Source organism: Meriones unguiculatus, chromosome 1 (genome assembly GCF_030254825.1).
Source record: "Meriones unguiculatus strain TT.TT164.6M chromosome 1, Bangor_MerUng_6.1, whole genome shotgun sequence".
NCBI classification, from domain to species: Eukaryota; Metazoa; Chordata; class Mammalia; order Rodentia; family Muridae; genus Meriones; species Meriones unguiculatus.
The window spans coordinates 71,294,345-71,310,101 of record NC_083349.1 but is presented as its reverse complement, the minus strand read 5'-3'; the positions used below and the strand labels follow the sequence as shown (position 1 = coordinate 71,310,101).

The following is a 15,757-nucleotide window of genomic DNA, read 5'->3' as shown; positions in this document are numbered from 1 at the left end:
TGTTTCTTTTTTTCTGTAATATCCAATCTGTCAGCAGAGTCTGTCTCGTCAAAAATTCCTTCTGAGGGGCTGGAGAGATGGCTCCGTGAGAAACGGCCTGCTGCGTAAGTGTGAGGGCCTGGGTTCAGATCCCAGCACCCACAGAAAAAGCTGGCTGTGGCCATATGGACCAGCTGGTGTGCTCTGTAACGTTTTGTCGCCTTGACACAAGCTGGGGTCATCTGGGAAGAAGGACACTTAATTAAGAAAGCTCCTTCCTAGATTGTCCTACAGGCATGTTGGCAGTGATGTGGGAGGGCTGGACCGCCGTGTTGGAGCCAGCCCTGAGCTGGTCTCCTGGGCAGTGCAGGAAAGCAGGATGAAGAGGCCGTGAGGAGCAAGCAGCAAGCCAGTGAGCAGCACCTTCCCTGGCCTCTGCCTCAGCCCCTGCCTCCAGGGTCCTGTCCTGACTTCTCAGTGATGGAGTGTGACATGAGAGCTGTGAGCCCAAATAAGCCTTTCCTCCCCTGAGCCAGTGTAAAACAACATTCCCCCCAAATTTGCCAACTTTACATGGAAAAGAGCTAATCTCTGATTTCCTTAAAACAACCCACCATCATGTGAGTTGTCAAAAACCCTTTGACCTTTCCTATTTTTCTTTTTTAGAGGGTCTGATACCCAATTCCATGTACTTTTTGTTTTTTTTTATTTTGATTTTTTTTTTTAATTTTTTAAATGTGAGGGTCACTCTACGTAGACCCTGCTATCCTGAAACTCACTGTGCAGACCAGGCTGGCCAATCTCTATGCACTGTGTAAAGATCATCTTTGTAGTACTCAAATGTTGATTTCTGTGCCCGCAGAGAGCTGGTACAGGCCAGACTTTGCATTGTTATTTCTATAGCTGCATCATGTTTTGTAAAGACTCCCTCCAACACCTTCTGATTGGTGTAAGAAAGAGCCGAATGGCCAATGGCTGAGGCAGGAGAGGATAGGCGGGACTTCCGGTAGAGATAAGAATTCTGGGAAAGAATCTGAGGAAACTGAGGCAAGGTGATGAGCCACTTGGCAGAATGTAGATTAGTGGAAAAGGGAGAGTCTAAGTCAAGAGCTGCTTGGGGAACATGCAGAAGCTGAGGCCAGGCTTTCATAACCAATAAAACATCTTCCTATCATTCGGGAGCTGGCGCTCCAAGGAAAAACTTGTGATAAGCCTCTGCCTTCTGATTGCTGGCGTCAAAGGCGTGCACTGCCACACCTGGCAGCTTGTTTTTTCAGACAAGGTCTTGTGTAGCCCAGGCAGGTATCATGCCCATTCTCAGTGGAGCCTAGCCTAGGATGACCTTGAACTCGGATTATCCAGCTTCAACCCCAAGTGTTGGAATCCCAGTTGGACCAACATGCCTGGCACCAGCTACTTTCTTAAAATGGTCTTTGTGCTTTAATTAGTCCTGCTGCTCCTGCTGCTGGCTCGTTCTTGTTTCTTCTCACAGTGCACTTGATGGGTCAGTCTTGCTCTCTGTGGTGGGGACCTTCTTGGGACTGCTTAGCACAGCATCGAGTGTACTCTAACACAACCTCTAGCAGTTAACGGGGAAGCCTCTCAAGTTGCTGAAATGTACTCAGTATCAGGCTCCAGAGGTTCAGAAGCGGCTTGGAGAGCACAGCAAAGCTGAAACTTGGGGTTCCTGGGAGAGAAGGCTGCAAAGAGATACACAGACTCTCTGTTCTATTCATATGGAAAAGAAAACAACTTTATTTTACATTTTGGTTGTATTTAAAGGGCAGAGGGAGTTATGGGGTCATTGGGAGTGTCAGGCCATTTCTAGAGCTTTAGAAATCACCAGGGCTCAGAGTGATCTCATGAACACGTTTTCCCAAAATAGGTGCGCTGAAGACATTGTCCTTGTGGCCACCAGGTCACAGAGATATGTGAGCAAAGGGGGGTGGGGATTAGCTGAGTCACCACTCAGGAGCAAAGACAGGCTGCCAGGCTCCACGTCCTTTACCTGATACTGTGCCCAGGAAACTAGGCTCCAGCCACACCACACCAGAAGCCTAGTTAGATCACTATGAACTTGGGACAATAGACGATGGTTTCCCGTTTCTCATATGTTATAGAGAAATGCTAAGAAGAGGCGTCTTCAGAGCTTTCAACGAAGTAGCATTTCAAGAAATCTTAGGAGGAGCCAAAATTGATTGTTCTGGGTTCTAAAAGTGTGGTACCAGAGGTGTGGGTTGGAGGTAGGTGGGAAAGAGCATCCTCCTCCTTTGTAGGCCAGATCTAAGTGGGTTCTGGACACTATGCAGGGTTAATGGCCTCCACAGGGGCTGGCAGAATTACAGGAATGCAGGGAGCACGGGCTGGACTGGGTTTAAGCACTGGTGCTGGGGAAGGGCCAGAAGATCAGATGACAGAGCAGAGCCTTGTCACTCTTAGGGAGGCCATAGGAGGTCTGATGGACGCTGTGGGAGCCAGTTCTCCTTCCTGGTGATTGGCACGTTTCTGTCTCCTTATGTTATCTGTAGGGTCAGTTCACAGACACACACGGACCTTTCTCTGCAATCCTCCTTGGTGCACAGGATTTCAGAGGAGGCAGAGAGGGAGCAGCTCAGTCTGGGGCCAAGAAAGTGGAAGGGACATGGAGACTGAGATCTTATTGACATTTACCTGTGGTCCAAAATCCAAAGGTATGGCCTACCATGAGACTTAAATCCTGGTCATAAGTAAGACTGCTCATTTTAAGCATAAACAGCTTCTCTCTTTTTCTCTCTCTGTTCTTTCCTGTCTCCCTCCTTCCCCTCCCCCTTCCTCCCTCTGTCCTTCCCTCCCTCCTTCAGTCTCCTTTAGAATTTGGTATCAAAACAAAAGTCCCATGCTTGTGAGGTAAGGAGTCCATAGGTGAGCCATACCCCCCACCCACATTACCTCCTGTGCTCATGTTTAGCCCTAAGCACTTGTGTGAAGGTCATCTGTATGATGGTAAATGATTTTCATGCTCATTCTTGGACTCTGGGTGACAATTTTGTTTCTTGAGCTGCTTGTAAGCAGTTTGTTTGCATATGAAATTCTACAACAATTTCTAAATACCCATGTTGCCAATGATTTTATTAACAAGCAGAGGTTCTAAAAGCTTCCTTTCTAATCCCTGCTAATCATATATTCAAACTCCGAGTTAACTGGAAACCCCCAAAAGCATTGCTTTGGAGCCCATTTTACTGTCTGGTTGACCTTGCGAGGAACTTCTTTCCCAGAGTGGTTATTGATTTTGCTGTGCATTTAGAAGTCAATGAAAAGCAATTACAGTCCATTTTGAGGCTTAGCATCTGAGTCCGGCACTTTTGCAAAGGTTATTTCTGGCAGGGGCTGCCCCCGCACTTCACTGTTGGTGAGTGTCGTTCAGCTATTTTGAGCTCTGAGCTGTGGCAGTGGCCCTTCTGAGCTAGCTTTTGGGGTTGCTTCAAGCTCATTGCTCAGCTTTTCAGCCCGGGAATGGACAGTGTGACACGGATCGGCCTCTGAGTGCAGCAGAACATTAGAGGCGACCATCATCATCTTGATAAAGACGATCTGTGAGGAAGACCACAAAGGAGGAGGAAAGATAAGAGCTCACGGGAGGAGGGCGGGGAAGATGTTTCTGTGGCTAAGAGCTGCCCAAGCACAAGGGCCTGAGTCTGGACCCGCGGCCCGTGACCCAGCAGCATGAGAGGCGAGGCAGAAGCATCATCGGGCTGGCTGGCTGCCTGCCAGCCCAGCTACAGGCTCAGTGGGAGACGCTGCTCAGAGGAGTAAGATGGAGTGTGACAGAGCAGGACAAACAACCACCATCCTCCTCTGGTCTCCGACGTATGTGCTCACGTGCACACACTGCATACGTGTATACCTCACATGTATGCACAACAGGAGGAGAGGGGATCGCTGCATGAAGCACAAGTCTGCAGATTCATCACTGAAGAGGCCGAGGTGCAGAGATTGGTGTAGGTTCTAGGCCGGCCTGAGCCCCCTAGAGAAGACAAGGCCAATATGGACTTTGTAGAGGAGACTCAATCCCCACAAAGCAAACCATGAAAATAGATAAATAAAAAATTCGATTGAAGTAGGAGGAGGAAGGGGACAAGAAACATCTGGTATTCACAAGGACAATCCAGGAGTGATGGGGGGTGGGGCTCCAGCACTCCGCTACCCAGGAAGCCGTGGTGATCTGCTCTAGGAAGGGCAGGACAGGCTTTGACCTCGCCATGGGGAATGTAGAGTTTCCAGAGCACAAAGCCTGCCTGCTCATAAAGGAAAGGGTAGCCCAGGCTGTACCCCCATGCTCCAGGCAGGAATGCTCATAAAGGCCCCCCATTCCCTGCGGATTCTTTTGTGGCAGTGTTGGATGCTGAACCTAAAGCCTGTGTATACTAAGCAAAGGTTCTGCCACTGAGCCCCAGCCCCAGCTCCTGTCCTGTGATGGGCTCACTGCAGCCTGGACACTAGATGCACAACGCCTTCCCTAGAAAGTAAAGAGAGGACCCAAAGGCTGCTGGCCCCCATTAAAGTGCCTAAGGGCCCTGGTTCCCTGGTCCTCTCTTACTCTAAACTGGTCAGGCCCACTTGCAAGCAGCAGCGGGCACAGAGGGCACAGAGGGGCATCCTAGCTGCTGATGGAGGAGGGGCTTCAGCTTTCAGTGTGCCGCCTTCCAGAAAACCTTTGTTAGCTGAAGCCTTGCTGGGAGGGTGGAACACCAGGAGTGTGGATTTTCTGTGGCCCCACAGCTTCCCTCTCCCCGAGCCTTCAGCTGTCCCACTCTGCCGCCTCCGTGCTCGCCTCGCCTTCTGGGCTGGGTTAATTTTACAGCCCAAGCAGCTCCCGTTCACTCGTTATTTTAAGATTCAAGCTTTTTAAAAATGTGCCTGGTACTAATTTCACAACTTTTATGTAAAAATTTCTTGGATCTACATCTCCCCACTTCAGCAGTGAGTTGTACTCGGTGGTTTGTGGGTGTGAATGTGAGAGCCTGACACCCCCAAGGTGTGGGTTTGTGGGCAGACCTTACCGCTGGGGGAGCAGGAAGGGAGCCTTGGTGCCCGCAGCCTGGGCTTTTAACGGGAGCAGTCTGTGGGGGTTTTGGAATGTTAATGCTAAGATGTATATATTTCCATTTGAATTTAACCTCACCGTGTATTTATCCTATGATCCTGTAGATGTAAAACATTCGCTTTGTTCTGTCATTTAAAGGTACTAAAGCTCCTTTAAAAAGTATTTAAGAGCCGATGATGACTTAGTGGAAAAAGGCACCTGCAGTTTGAGCCTCAGGATCTGGTTGGAAGGACAGAACCCGAGCCCTCCACGCATGGTGTGCTGTGCATACACGCATGCACACAAAAGAAATAAAAACGTGATAATGGGGCGGGAGAGATGGCCCAACAGCTGAGAGCATTTGATGTCCTTCCGGAGGACAAGTTTTCAGTTCCCAGCATCCACATCAGGATGCTCACAATTGCTGGTGACTCCAGAGCCCCAGAGCCAGATACCCTTTTCTGGCCTCTGTGGGCACCCACACATTTGACACTCACATTTGTGTGTGCGTGAGTATGTTCGTGGCGTGCACACACAAAATTTTAAAGTAATTAAAGTGTTTTAAAATTGTTCTGAAATCCGTTTAATGTCCACTTTCAGGTATTTCGGTAGAAAGCCATGTGTGTAATGTCCACAGCTGTGCTACAAACACAGGATGAGTGTGCCAAGGACACACAGGGGTCACCAGTGAGAGAGCCTGCAGCAGGAAAGCTGCCTGCAGGCAAACTGAGGCACGGATGTGTCAGCCTTCCAGAAAGACTGTCAAAGATGGCTGTCTGGAAGGGAGGGGTGGTCAGGCTCCAGCAGGATGATAAAACCAACTGGTGGCCATCTTCACCACAAAGCAGGCACCAGAATCCAAAATCCAGGCCTTCGGGTCAAGAGCTGCATCCTGGATAATGACTCCCTGGCTGCTAATTACAGCCCAGGTTAACTCTGGAAGAATGGGATTTCTTCCCTTTTCTTTGTGGCCAAGCTTTGGGTAATTTTTTTTTTTTTTTTTTAAGATTCACTCATTTTTACTTTATGTGTATGAGTGTTTGCCTGTGTGTATACAGCACACGGGTGTGGTACCTACGGAGGCCAGAAGAGGACATCAGATCCCCCGGAACTGGAGTTACGATAGTGTGAGTCCTCATGCGGGGGCTGGGAGCCAAAGCTGGAGCCTTCAAAGATTTCACTCTCCAAGCCATCTCTTCAGCCTTGACCCCAGATTCTTCTAATTTTTTAAAAATTGTTTTATTTTTTTATTTTGTACGTGTGGGTGTTTTGCCTGCATGTGAGCATGTGCCCGGTGGCCGCAGAGGCCAGAGAAGGCGTTGGATCCCCGGGACTGCGAGCTACCATGTGGGTGCTGGGACTGGAGCGTGGGTCTAGCAGAGCGGCCGTTGCTCTTAATGGGTGAGCCATCTCTCTACCCACCACCCGAGTCTCTTAGGACGTTATGACCATTAAAGGCGGACTTCCACTGACACGTGTGTACTCTGAGAAATTAGCTTCCCTGAGACAGAAAGCAGAATGCTGGCCACCAGGGAACTGGAGAGATTCAGGGATGGAGTTCTTGTTTCACGGGCACCAAGTTTCAGCTCCTCAAGAAGACGGTGGTCCTGTGAGTGGATTGTGTTGATGCCACTCGCGTGTGCGCACACATAAGCTGCTGAACTGTCCACCTGAAAACAACTGACATGGAGAGTTAACTGTTCTAAGCATGCTGTCACAACTAATAGGATTTTTTTTTAAATGGAGTGACAGGCATATGAAAGTTATTTTGTTCTTCACTTTTCTGAGAGTCCACTCAATAGTCCTCTTTTGTGAGCTCACTCATGTTGTTTATAAAAGCATATGTGGAATTGTAAAAATTGAGTTCTTAAAGTCCTTTCCTCTGTGACCTTTGTTCTTCTCACTTACTGAGGAATCACCAAGGATGGCTGGTCCACCCCTCTGTAGTTCCAGAGGGGAGTTCAGGCTGTCCTGGGGTTGTTTTTGTTTTTGGCGAATTCTTTTCCTGACAATACAAGCTCTGTTTTAATACAATTACTTTTATGCGTGAGGGCAAGGATGAAGCCAGGGTTTGAGAAAAGATGGCAAGAAAGCAGGGGGATGAAAGGATGCCAAAGCTGTCCACTGGAGAACTAGCCTGGGCTCTGTGGCTGCTTGAAAATGTTGGTGTAAGAGTGAGAAAATGGATGCTGCTAGAGATTCTCTGAGATGGGGAGCAGAGTCGCCCAGAAGCCTTTTCAGCAGTGGGGGTAGCACAGAGGAGCTGAGAGGGCAGAGCGCTGGAAGAGGCTGTGGTTGAGGCAGGCACACTGTTTGTCCCTGCTCAGTTGCAGCCGTGGTCTAAAGCCCGCAGTCACAGAGACCGCTGACTGAAATCCTGTGCTCAAGAACTGAGTTAAAGTAGGTGAGGTCTGTCCACAGGGAGGCCTTGTATTGTATAGGGAAGGGAATGGTGTCTGTGGGGGTGCTCTGTGTTTAGGGTCCTTGAGGAGGAAGAGATAGAAAAGAGGAAAGAGCCTCCAATTACGTCATCACCACTCTAGCCTTAGGCTTAGCTTCACCGTGCGTGTCATAGATTCCTGCCCCTTTAGACACTGTTTGTCCAATCATCTAAACCACTGTAAATAATGCTACAGTTTGGATAACCTGGCTTGGCTTTGAGCGTCAGAGGAAAGCCAGATCAAATCTCAGCAGGGCACCGTTTGTCATCTCTCAATTGCGTTGCAAAATCGTTTTGTAAGGCTGTGCTAAGTTCGTGAAATTACAGTTTAATTAAAGACAGCATGCGTCAATTTCACAAAGCCATGTTAGGCAGACAGAGGAACCCACACAGAGGCACCCTGAGGAAGCAGTGAGCGTCAGCAGAAAGGACTGTTGAAGAACTTTGTATTAGCTTTGAGACGGTCCTTGTGGTATGCGTTAGCATGAAGGTCACCTGAGTCTTCTCATGAAGAACCTGTGATTTTTATTCCCAGCCCACATGACCGGATGGAGAGCAAAGGGGACACTGAATCTGAGCACATTGTTTGCCACATCTCAGAGCTATGAGAAATAGCTTGAGAGGAACAAGTGAGTCATCAGAACTGCTGATGACTCCCAGGAGTAAAATTGGTGGGCACTTGCCAAGTATGAGGCAGGACTTCAGCTTAACGATACCAAATTATTCCCTGTGTTATGTGAGACACTGTGCTGGCAGGCTCCTGAAGAACGAATCCAAAAGAGTACAGATAAAGACTCCTGGCCACAGTGCTCTGGAGCCTTGAAGATACACCCATGAAATGACTGAAGAGGACTTTCAGCGATGAGGCCTACTCCCCAGGTTGTTTCTGCTCTAAGCATCTGTGGCCAGACCTAGGCTAGTTCTTGAGCTCCCAGCAAGACTGTGTAGGTAAAAAGGAAGCCAGTGAGAACTGTGGCTGCAGGAAAACTTCCCAGCAGTTACAGGAGGAAGAAGCTGTCCTGGGAATATAGTCATAGTGTCATTTATGGGGCGGCTAGTTTCCAGCAGGGGGTCTCTGGCCATCATCTTACATTATAATTTTCAAGAAGTAAATCAGAGCTGTGGAATGTTGGTCTAAACCAGGACCTGGAGTCCAGGTGGAAGGCACATGCGTGGTTTCTGTATTGTCTTGACTCTTGAGAGTTCTAACTGATGGCAGCTTAGGCGTGAGCTCTCTTGTTAACACTGCTTCATTAGACTGGGGGTCCCAGCCTCTTCCCACTCTAACCCCTTAACACCCATGAACTTCTTATGCTAGTCTGGGTAGCTAAAGATTTAAGTATATAAACCAGACATCTGCTGATAATAAGTCATAAAACAATTCTTTGCTATAATATGTTTTTATGTTTTAAGGTCTAAAATGGATTTGTACACTGTAAAATAATGCTTCTTTATTTTTACATAAAGAATTGAATATTGCCTGGATATTAGAGCTACAGGATAAAGAGTGTCTTCAGGGTTTTCCTGACGCCATCAATATTTTGATTTTGTAATCATTGCTGAGAGTACCACGTTGCATAAACATACACCCAAAATAGCATAAGTGTGTTTGAGGCCGTTTCAGAAATTATTAAAGAATTCTGCCCTAATCTCAAGCCAAAATTCATTTAATGGTTACTTTTTGTAACGCTCAAGTCAGCAACTGAGTCAGAAATTTTTAAAAATCAAACTCTCTCAAACAGTTTGAGCCAAAGATGCTGATTTGATACACACTGAGCAACGACAGTGGGAAAATGTCTTTGTTTTCCATTATTAAATCATTATGCTTCTAAAGAGCAGGAAATGCTGCATGTTCAGTAGAAACAAGACAAAGAAAACCCTGGGATTGGAAACACGCAGTAGCCGTGAACCCGAGAGGAGCTGCGTCACGCAATGTGCATTTGTTCCGGGGCTGATGGCGCGCACAGTGCGAAGAGCGTGTTTGTGCTGTGCTGAGACTCAGGGCTGCAGGAAGGCCTGACGGGAGGGCGGCCACGCCTCATATTCCCTACACATCTGAATTCGATTCATTTTGTCCTTCCTTGTTTAGAAATGTAGCCCTGGCTGGCCTACAACTCTCCATGTAGACTAGGCTGGCTTCGAACTCAGAGATTCACCTGCCTCTGCCTCCTGAGTGCTAGGATCAAAGGTGTGTGCCACGGTGCCCCACACATGTTTAGAAAAGTTTTACTGTTTCATTTCTAATTTCCTCTTGCAGCCCCGCCTTCAGTTTCATGACCTCACTCCTTCTAAGAGCCTGTACGTTAGACTAGTAAGGAATCGTGGGAACCAGTCTGAACTACTCTGTGCTTTGGCAGATACCTGAGAGAGTACTTTAGTGACTGAGCTCACTTTCCTCACTTCTCTAGAAAGGTCAGAAAGGACTCCAGATGCCCTGCCTGAGGCGGCCTTGCTCCATTTAGCAGTCACCTGACCTTGGGAGACAGAGCCCAGGGTGGGGAGGCCGAGCTCTAGCTGTCGCTGTCCCCGGCATCTGGCAGTAGGTACGCTTTATCAGGCGGCTTCTCTAGGCTTTATTTGTGGACACGCTGTGGCCTGCCTGAGTTTGTCTGAACATGCAGATTAGGCCCAGGTCTGTGCTTTCTGTACCATCTCTGTCATCCACAGCTGTGCGGTTTGGAAAGGGATGCCAAAATCCAGACTCAACAACGCGTCCTCATTTGCATGTCCTGAGATCTCCAATGAGGTCTGGATTATGTTGGACCTGCCCCTCCCTTTCCTCCCTTCCTGCCCATTTTCATTCCCCATACATAACATACACACAGTTGGTGTCTTCTATTTACTGCACAAAGAGATATCTCAAGCCCTGACTGCTTTGTAGCTTTGGGGAGGTATTTCCAAAGTGAAAAAAACAAAACAAAACAAAACAAAAAGCCACTGGAAACTGCAGCTGTCACTGTTGCTATAGTAGGAATTTATTACTCAGTGATCTTGGCCCGAATCAGGTAGCTGTGTGGGTAAGCAGTGGACACCTTTCCTGATGGCACTGCCAGGGACACCGTGGCTAGCGCACGAGACAGGCCGAATGCAGCATATCTTTCCATCACAGACTGACTGTTTGCCGCTGAGACCATTAAAACCCAGCCAGTGGATTTTCCTTGTATGAGATATTGCATAGTTCCTAGGGGAGGGGAGCAGGAGAAAAGGCAGAGCCCAATAACAAATAGCTCTTTGTGCCAGTTCCCCCTTCTCCCCAAACTGTTGAGAGCACAGGGAGCCACCAGCGTCTGGCAGAAGGCAGAGGCTGTCCGGAGATTTGGCGATGACCACTTGTAAACTTGTGTTTCCACAGTGTGTGGCTGCGACCTGGCCCAGGGAGGCTTCTTCATAAAGAGCGGGGACTATCTGTGCACCCTGGACTACCAGAGGATGTACGGGACACGGTGCCACGGCTGCGGGGAGTTCGTGGAGGGCGAGGTGGTCACGGCCCTGGGCAAGACCTACCATCCCAGCTGCTTTGCCTGTACCATCTGCAAGTAAGTGGCCATTTTCTCAACCTCCGGCTCTGCCACAGAGGCAGTTAACTGTTTACAACACAGTGGGGAATGGACGGCTGCCTAGAAGGACTCAACTCATTTGGAAGTGCAGAGGATTATGTGGTTATAATTCATATGGCCTCTCCTAGCTGGCCACTGAAGTATTTTCCTGTAGTCTCTGCACTCAGAAACAGGCAGGAGGATTGCTTGAGACTGGGCAAGCAAGACCTGCCCAGCTAATACAGAGAGCCACCTGTTTCTACAGATGAAATGCTGTCGTTACCATAGTGTGTGATGGATGGCAATGGCTCCTGGGTCATATCATTAGTCCTTAGGTCTCCTTTGTTTGCTTGTTTGTTTGTTTGAAACAGGGTCTCACTATACAGCCTTGGCTGTAGTAACAAAGGCTTTTGTATTACCTGTTCTGGCTCCCAAATAATGACACAGAGACCTCTTAGATTTATCACCAGCTTTAAAGCACTCCATGGGCAGATATTGATCTATTTCACCCCATCTATGGTGGCTCCTTCTGCCATGTGCCCCGTGTTACCTGCCATCTTAGTCTCGCCTTGGCTGGTTCTGCTCCATCTGTCTGTCCTCATGGTGCTGCCTCCTCTCTTCCTCTGGTGCCTACCTGAGACCCCCTAACTGGGATCGGAAGTCCTAGCTCCTGCCCTCACCTCCCAGCTACAAGCCCATCAGCTCTTTATTAACCAATCAGAGATGATGGAGAACAACTTTTACACACCACTGATCAGAAGAGTCTTTACCCAGATCTCAGGGCACATGAATCAGCATCTGAATACAGAGTGCACAGGACCATCTCCTCCCCCCCCCCCCCCCCGGCTGTCCTGGAACAGGCTAACTCTGAACTCACAGACACCACTCTGCCTCTGCCTCTCAAGTGCTGGGGTTGGAGGCATGTGCTGATATGCCTGACCTTATGGTTTTCTTTTAAATAAAGTTTTATTAGCTGTGCGTTTGTATAGGGGCTAGGACTGCTGTCTGGTGCAGTGGCAGGACTGAGGAATTATCAAAGAGAACAGTCTACAAAGCTTAGCGACACTAGCTACTGATGTTTTACAGAAAACTTTGCCAACTGCTGATCATTAGGTATCTGTCTAACACAGCCTAATGAAAATGGGTATTCTGAGGGTCAGAAACTGGCACGGGGGGGATTGCTATTGTGTTTTGGGAGCCACACTGCCTTATAAAAGGTAGCAGACTAAGATCAGAAAGAAGGAGAGGAGGATCCCCCTATCAGTGGACTTGGGGAGGGGCATGCATGCAGAAAGGGGGGGAGGGTGGGACTGGGAGGGGCGGAGGGAGGGGCTTATAGGGGGATACAAAATGAATAAAGTGTAATTAATAAAAGTTAAAAAATAATAATAATAATAAAAAAAAAAAGGTAGCTGAGTTTGACTTGGGCGGCACTCGGAGTCTGGCTGGTACCGAAGAGGACCTGTGCAGGTCCACAGTTAAGCTCTGAGTGGAAATGGGGTTCTCACCCTGGATGAGCTACAGTCCTGGCAGACCGCACATAATGGCACACCTGTCACCAAAGCTCAGCAGAGCAGGGCAGGGAGCACCTGTGCCTGCCTCACGCGGGCTGGGCTTCTCCGTGTGTTCACAGGCCCTTCCGGCTCTGACACTCTCCTCCGACACAGACTGGGGCCTTGTTCAGGTATAGCAAGTGAATATGAAGCAAGGGGCAGGCCCAGCTGCAGCACCAGAGGGTAGTCTTAATTATTATCACCGTTCTGAGGCGGGTAGATGAAGCCTGTCCCTGCCTGTGGCCAATGAAAAGTTACAATGCCGTTTCAGAGAGGGAGCTGTTGATCTCCCGGGGATTCAAGTGTGCTTTCAAGTGTCACACCTGATGAGTGACTGGTACCTTGGTGGGTGGGACCAAGTCCAGGTGTATGCATGGTGTTGTGGTTAAAGACCAGCGCTATGCCATGGAGAGGTGGGTTAAGGGGAGGCTTGGATTTGCTCAGACTGACGGCCTCTGACTCATCCACGTTGCCGTCTGGTGAGTTCCACTTTAGAAAACTCACGTTGATGAAAATGATTGGTAAATTGGCTTGCTGAAAACAGCAGGCTTAGGAACTAGCATTCCTGCAGACCGTGGGCTTTGGTGCCGCCTGTTGCCACTGCTGAAAGTCCAGCAGGAAAGGAACTTGTTTTTCTATCTTAACATTTACTTTATGTGTATAAATGCACACGTGAATTACACGCCTGCATGTAACTTTAGTGTGTGCACGCCTGGTGCCTATGGAGGTCAGAAGAGGGCATTGGATCCCTTAGAACTGGACTTATACATGGCAATGGGCAACCAGGTCGGTGCTGGACCTGGGTCTTCTGAAAGAACAGGTGCTCAGCACTGAGCAATCGACAGCCCCTGATGGTGGTTCTCAAACAGATGTTTGCAGCAGCTTGTCCTGATGAGGATCCAGGTTCCCCAGAGCTCTGCAAATTCAAATGTCCAGAAAGGACAAAGTCTGTCTCGGCATAGTTACCACAGAACACAGGACAGGCAAAACGGTTTCCACACCCCGTAAGCTGTTCTCTCAGGGGTGCGCCCTGGGCTTCGGTGGGAATCCATGGCACTTAAAGTGAGGCTGCCTTTTCTTCGTGAAGAATTTCCTTGTGCACGTCACTGCTCTGGGCCCTGAGGAGTGACGTGTCCAACCACCCCCTCCACTTCAGAATGGAGCTACATCATGCTACTTTCCAACCAGGCAGCCCATAGGCAATGCATTCTCGTGTCTCTCGTAATGAAGCACGTGTGTTTGTTTGGCCCGTGTCCAGCTGGCGGGCTTGGGCATGGCTGCACTTCAAACATTCTGGCTGGTGTTCCCACAAGAAATCAATTTGTACCGAAGGGCAGCAGGCAAAGGGTTGAGGGAAGGGAAGGGAATTTCTGGAATAACTCGGAGGGCAAATGTCTTTCTGTCTCCAGGCGCCCGTTCCCACCCGGAGACCGAGTCACCTTCAATGGGAGAGACTGCCTTTGTCAGCTCTGTGCACAGCCTGTGTCTTCCAGCCCTAAAGAAGCCACCTGCTCCAGCAGTAAGTGTCCCGGCGACCACTGACAGAAACTCTCTAGTAGTTCAAAGGGAGTTCAGGAAGGTGCCTTGCTTTCGAGAAATCCTGTGAGCACTAAGTCTACTCCTATCTGGAGCTTTTTTCCCCCTATGGAAAAATATCATGCAGTGTTTATTAAAATCCAGGCAGAGAGGAGCATTGTCATTGCACCAAAAAGACCCAAATGGAATTAGACAGCAAACTGTCCATTCTAAAGCCAGCAAGGAAGATAAAAATATGAACCTTCACATTGAAAAGACTTGCTTGTGACCACTCCTCAGACAGTTAAAGGAGGAAGCCTTTGCTTGGCTCATAGTTCAGAGGGTACACTTCCTCACCAGAAGGAAGGCATGGCTAAAGGGATGTGGTTTTAGGTGCTGACCAGGAAACAGGATAAGAAAGCTGTACTGGCTACTTTTTTTTTTCCTTAAAGGTTATTTATTATCATTGTATGTATGTATGTATGTATGTATGTATGTATGTATGTATGTATGTCAGGGGAAGCAGGGGACATAAGCACCCTGGTGTACATGTGAAGGCCAGGAGACAGCATGCAGGAGGCCAGTCCCTCTTTCTGCCATGGGACCAGTGATCAAACCATGCATCGGGCTTGTTCAGCCAGCTCCTCACAGGCAGAGCCACCTGCAGGCCCTTTTGGCTCCCTTTGGTTGAGTTTGGGACCCTCTCCCAGACCTTGGGATGGTGTCTCTCAGATTCAGGGTGGGTCCTCCCGCAGTTACATCTTCCTGAAAACACCTTCTCAGAACTGTGCTGAGGAGCATCTGGCTCCTGGGCAGGCCCAGTCCAGTCAGGCAGTCAGGACTGCCCTCTGCCTGCACATGGCTACAGAGGCTGTGATGGGGAACTTTGGAGACAGGCTATGTCACCTGAGGCTCTCTGTGTTAAAATCACTGTCTCCACTCATGGAAGATGCAGATGAGATACTGTCTCCTCATCGACAAATCATTCCCTGCTCATCTGGAAGGGCTCTGACAATTGCTCATTTGATATTTACTAACTGCCCAAAGTGAATATCATCCTTCAGACTGAAGATATAACCTTGAACAAAATGAGTTCTCTCATCCTCAGGAAGCTTGCTTTCCAGTGAGAGCACATAGCCAGATTCCCACAGAAAATACTTAATATGTGAAGAAAACCAGAGCAGAAGACAAGGTTTTCTTTCTGTGGAATCAGAGAAGGGCCCTGTAGCTGACCCTATCAAGTGTGGGAAGACAGTATACTTACATCATAGATTTGAAACTAAGGAGTGATGAGATTTCATCTGACCTATGGGAATCCAAGGGGACTCCCCCCCCCCCATAACAGACTCTTTTGGTAAACATGCTGGCAATGACACTGGACAGATCAATTAATATTTATTACAAGTCGATATGTTCAGGGCTGGGAGCTGGGGAGTGAACTAGGGAGCTGAGGCATCAGGAGATGAGCCCAGAATTGGCCTGAGTGTGTATGGATTTTCGGCGGCCCTTGGGCCTGGAGTGCAGAGCCCCCTCAAGCTCCCTAAGGCCCAGTTCCTCAGAGAGGATGAGCACTCTCTGTTCGGGGCAAATTCTACAGTAATAGCAGTGGACTTGAGCCCTCCCACCTCTGTGGAAACCTTTCGTTTATTGCAGATAAGAGTGTTCTGACTGT

At 48.7% G+C, this 15,757-nt stretch overlaps 1 protein-coding gene across 17 annotated transcripts in view; it reads left to right on the top strand.

The window, feature by feature from the left end:
- Window positions 1-15,757, top strand: part of Ablim1 (actin binding LIM protein 1) — a 249,892-nt gene that overhangs the window by 139,084 nt on the left and 95,051 nt on the right. For all 17 annotated transcript variants that reach the window (XM_060391704.1, XM_060391700.1, XM_021630990.2 and 14 more), the window contains 2 exons: window positions 10,834-11,017; window positions 13,980-14,089. In XM_060391704.1, the coding sequence (XP_060247687.1) occupies window positions 10,911-11,017; window positions 13,980-14,089 (217 nt within the window). In that variant the 5' untranslated portion in view covers window positions 10,834-10,910. The remainder of the gene's footprint in view (window positions 1-10,833; window positions 11,018-13,979; window positions 14,090-15,757) is intronic.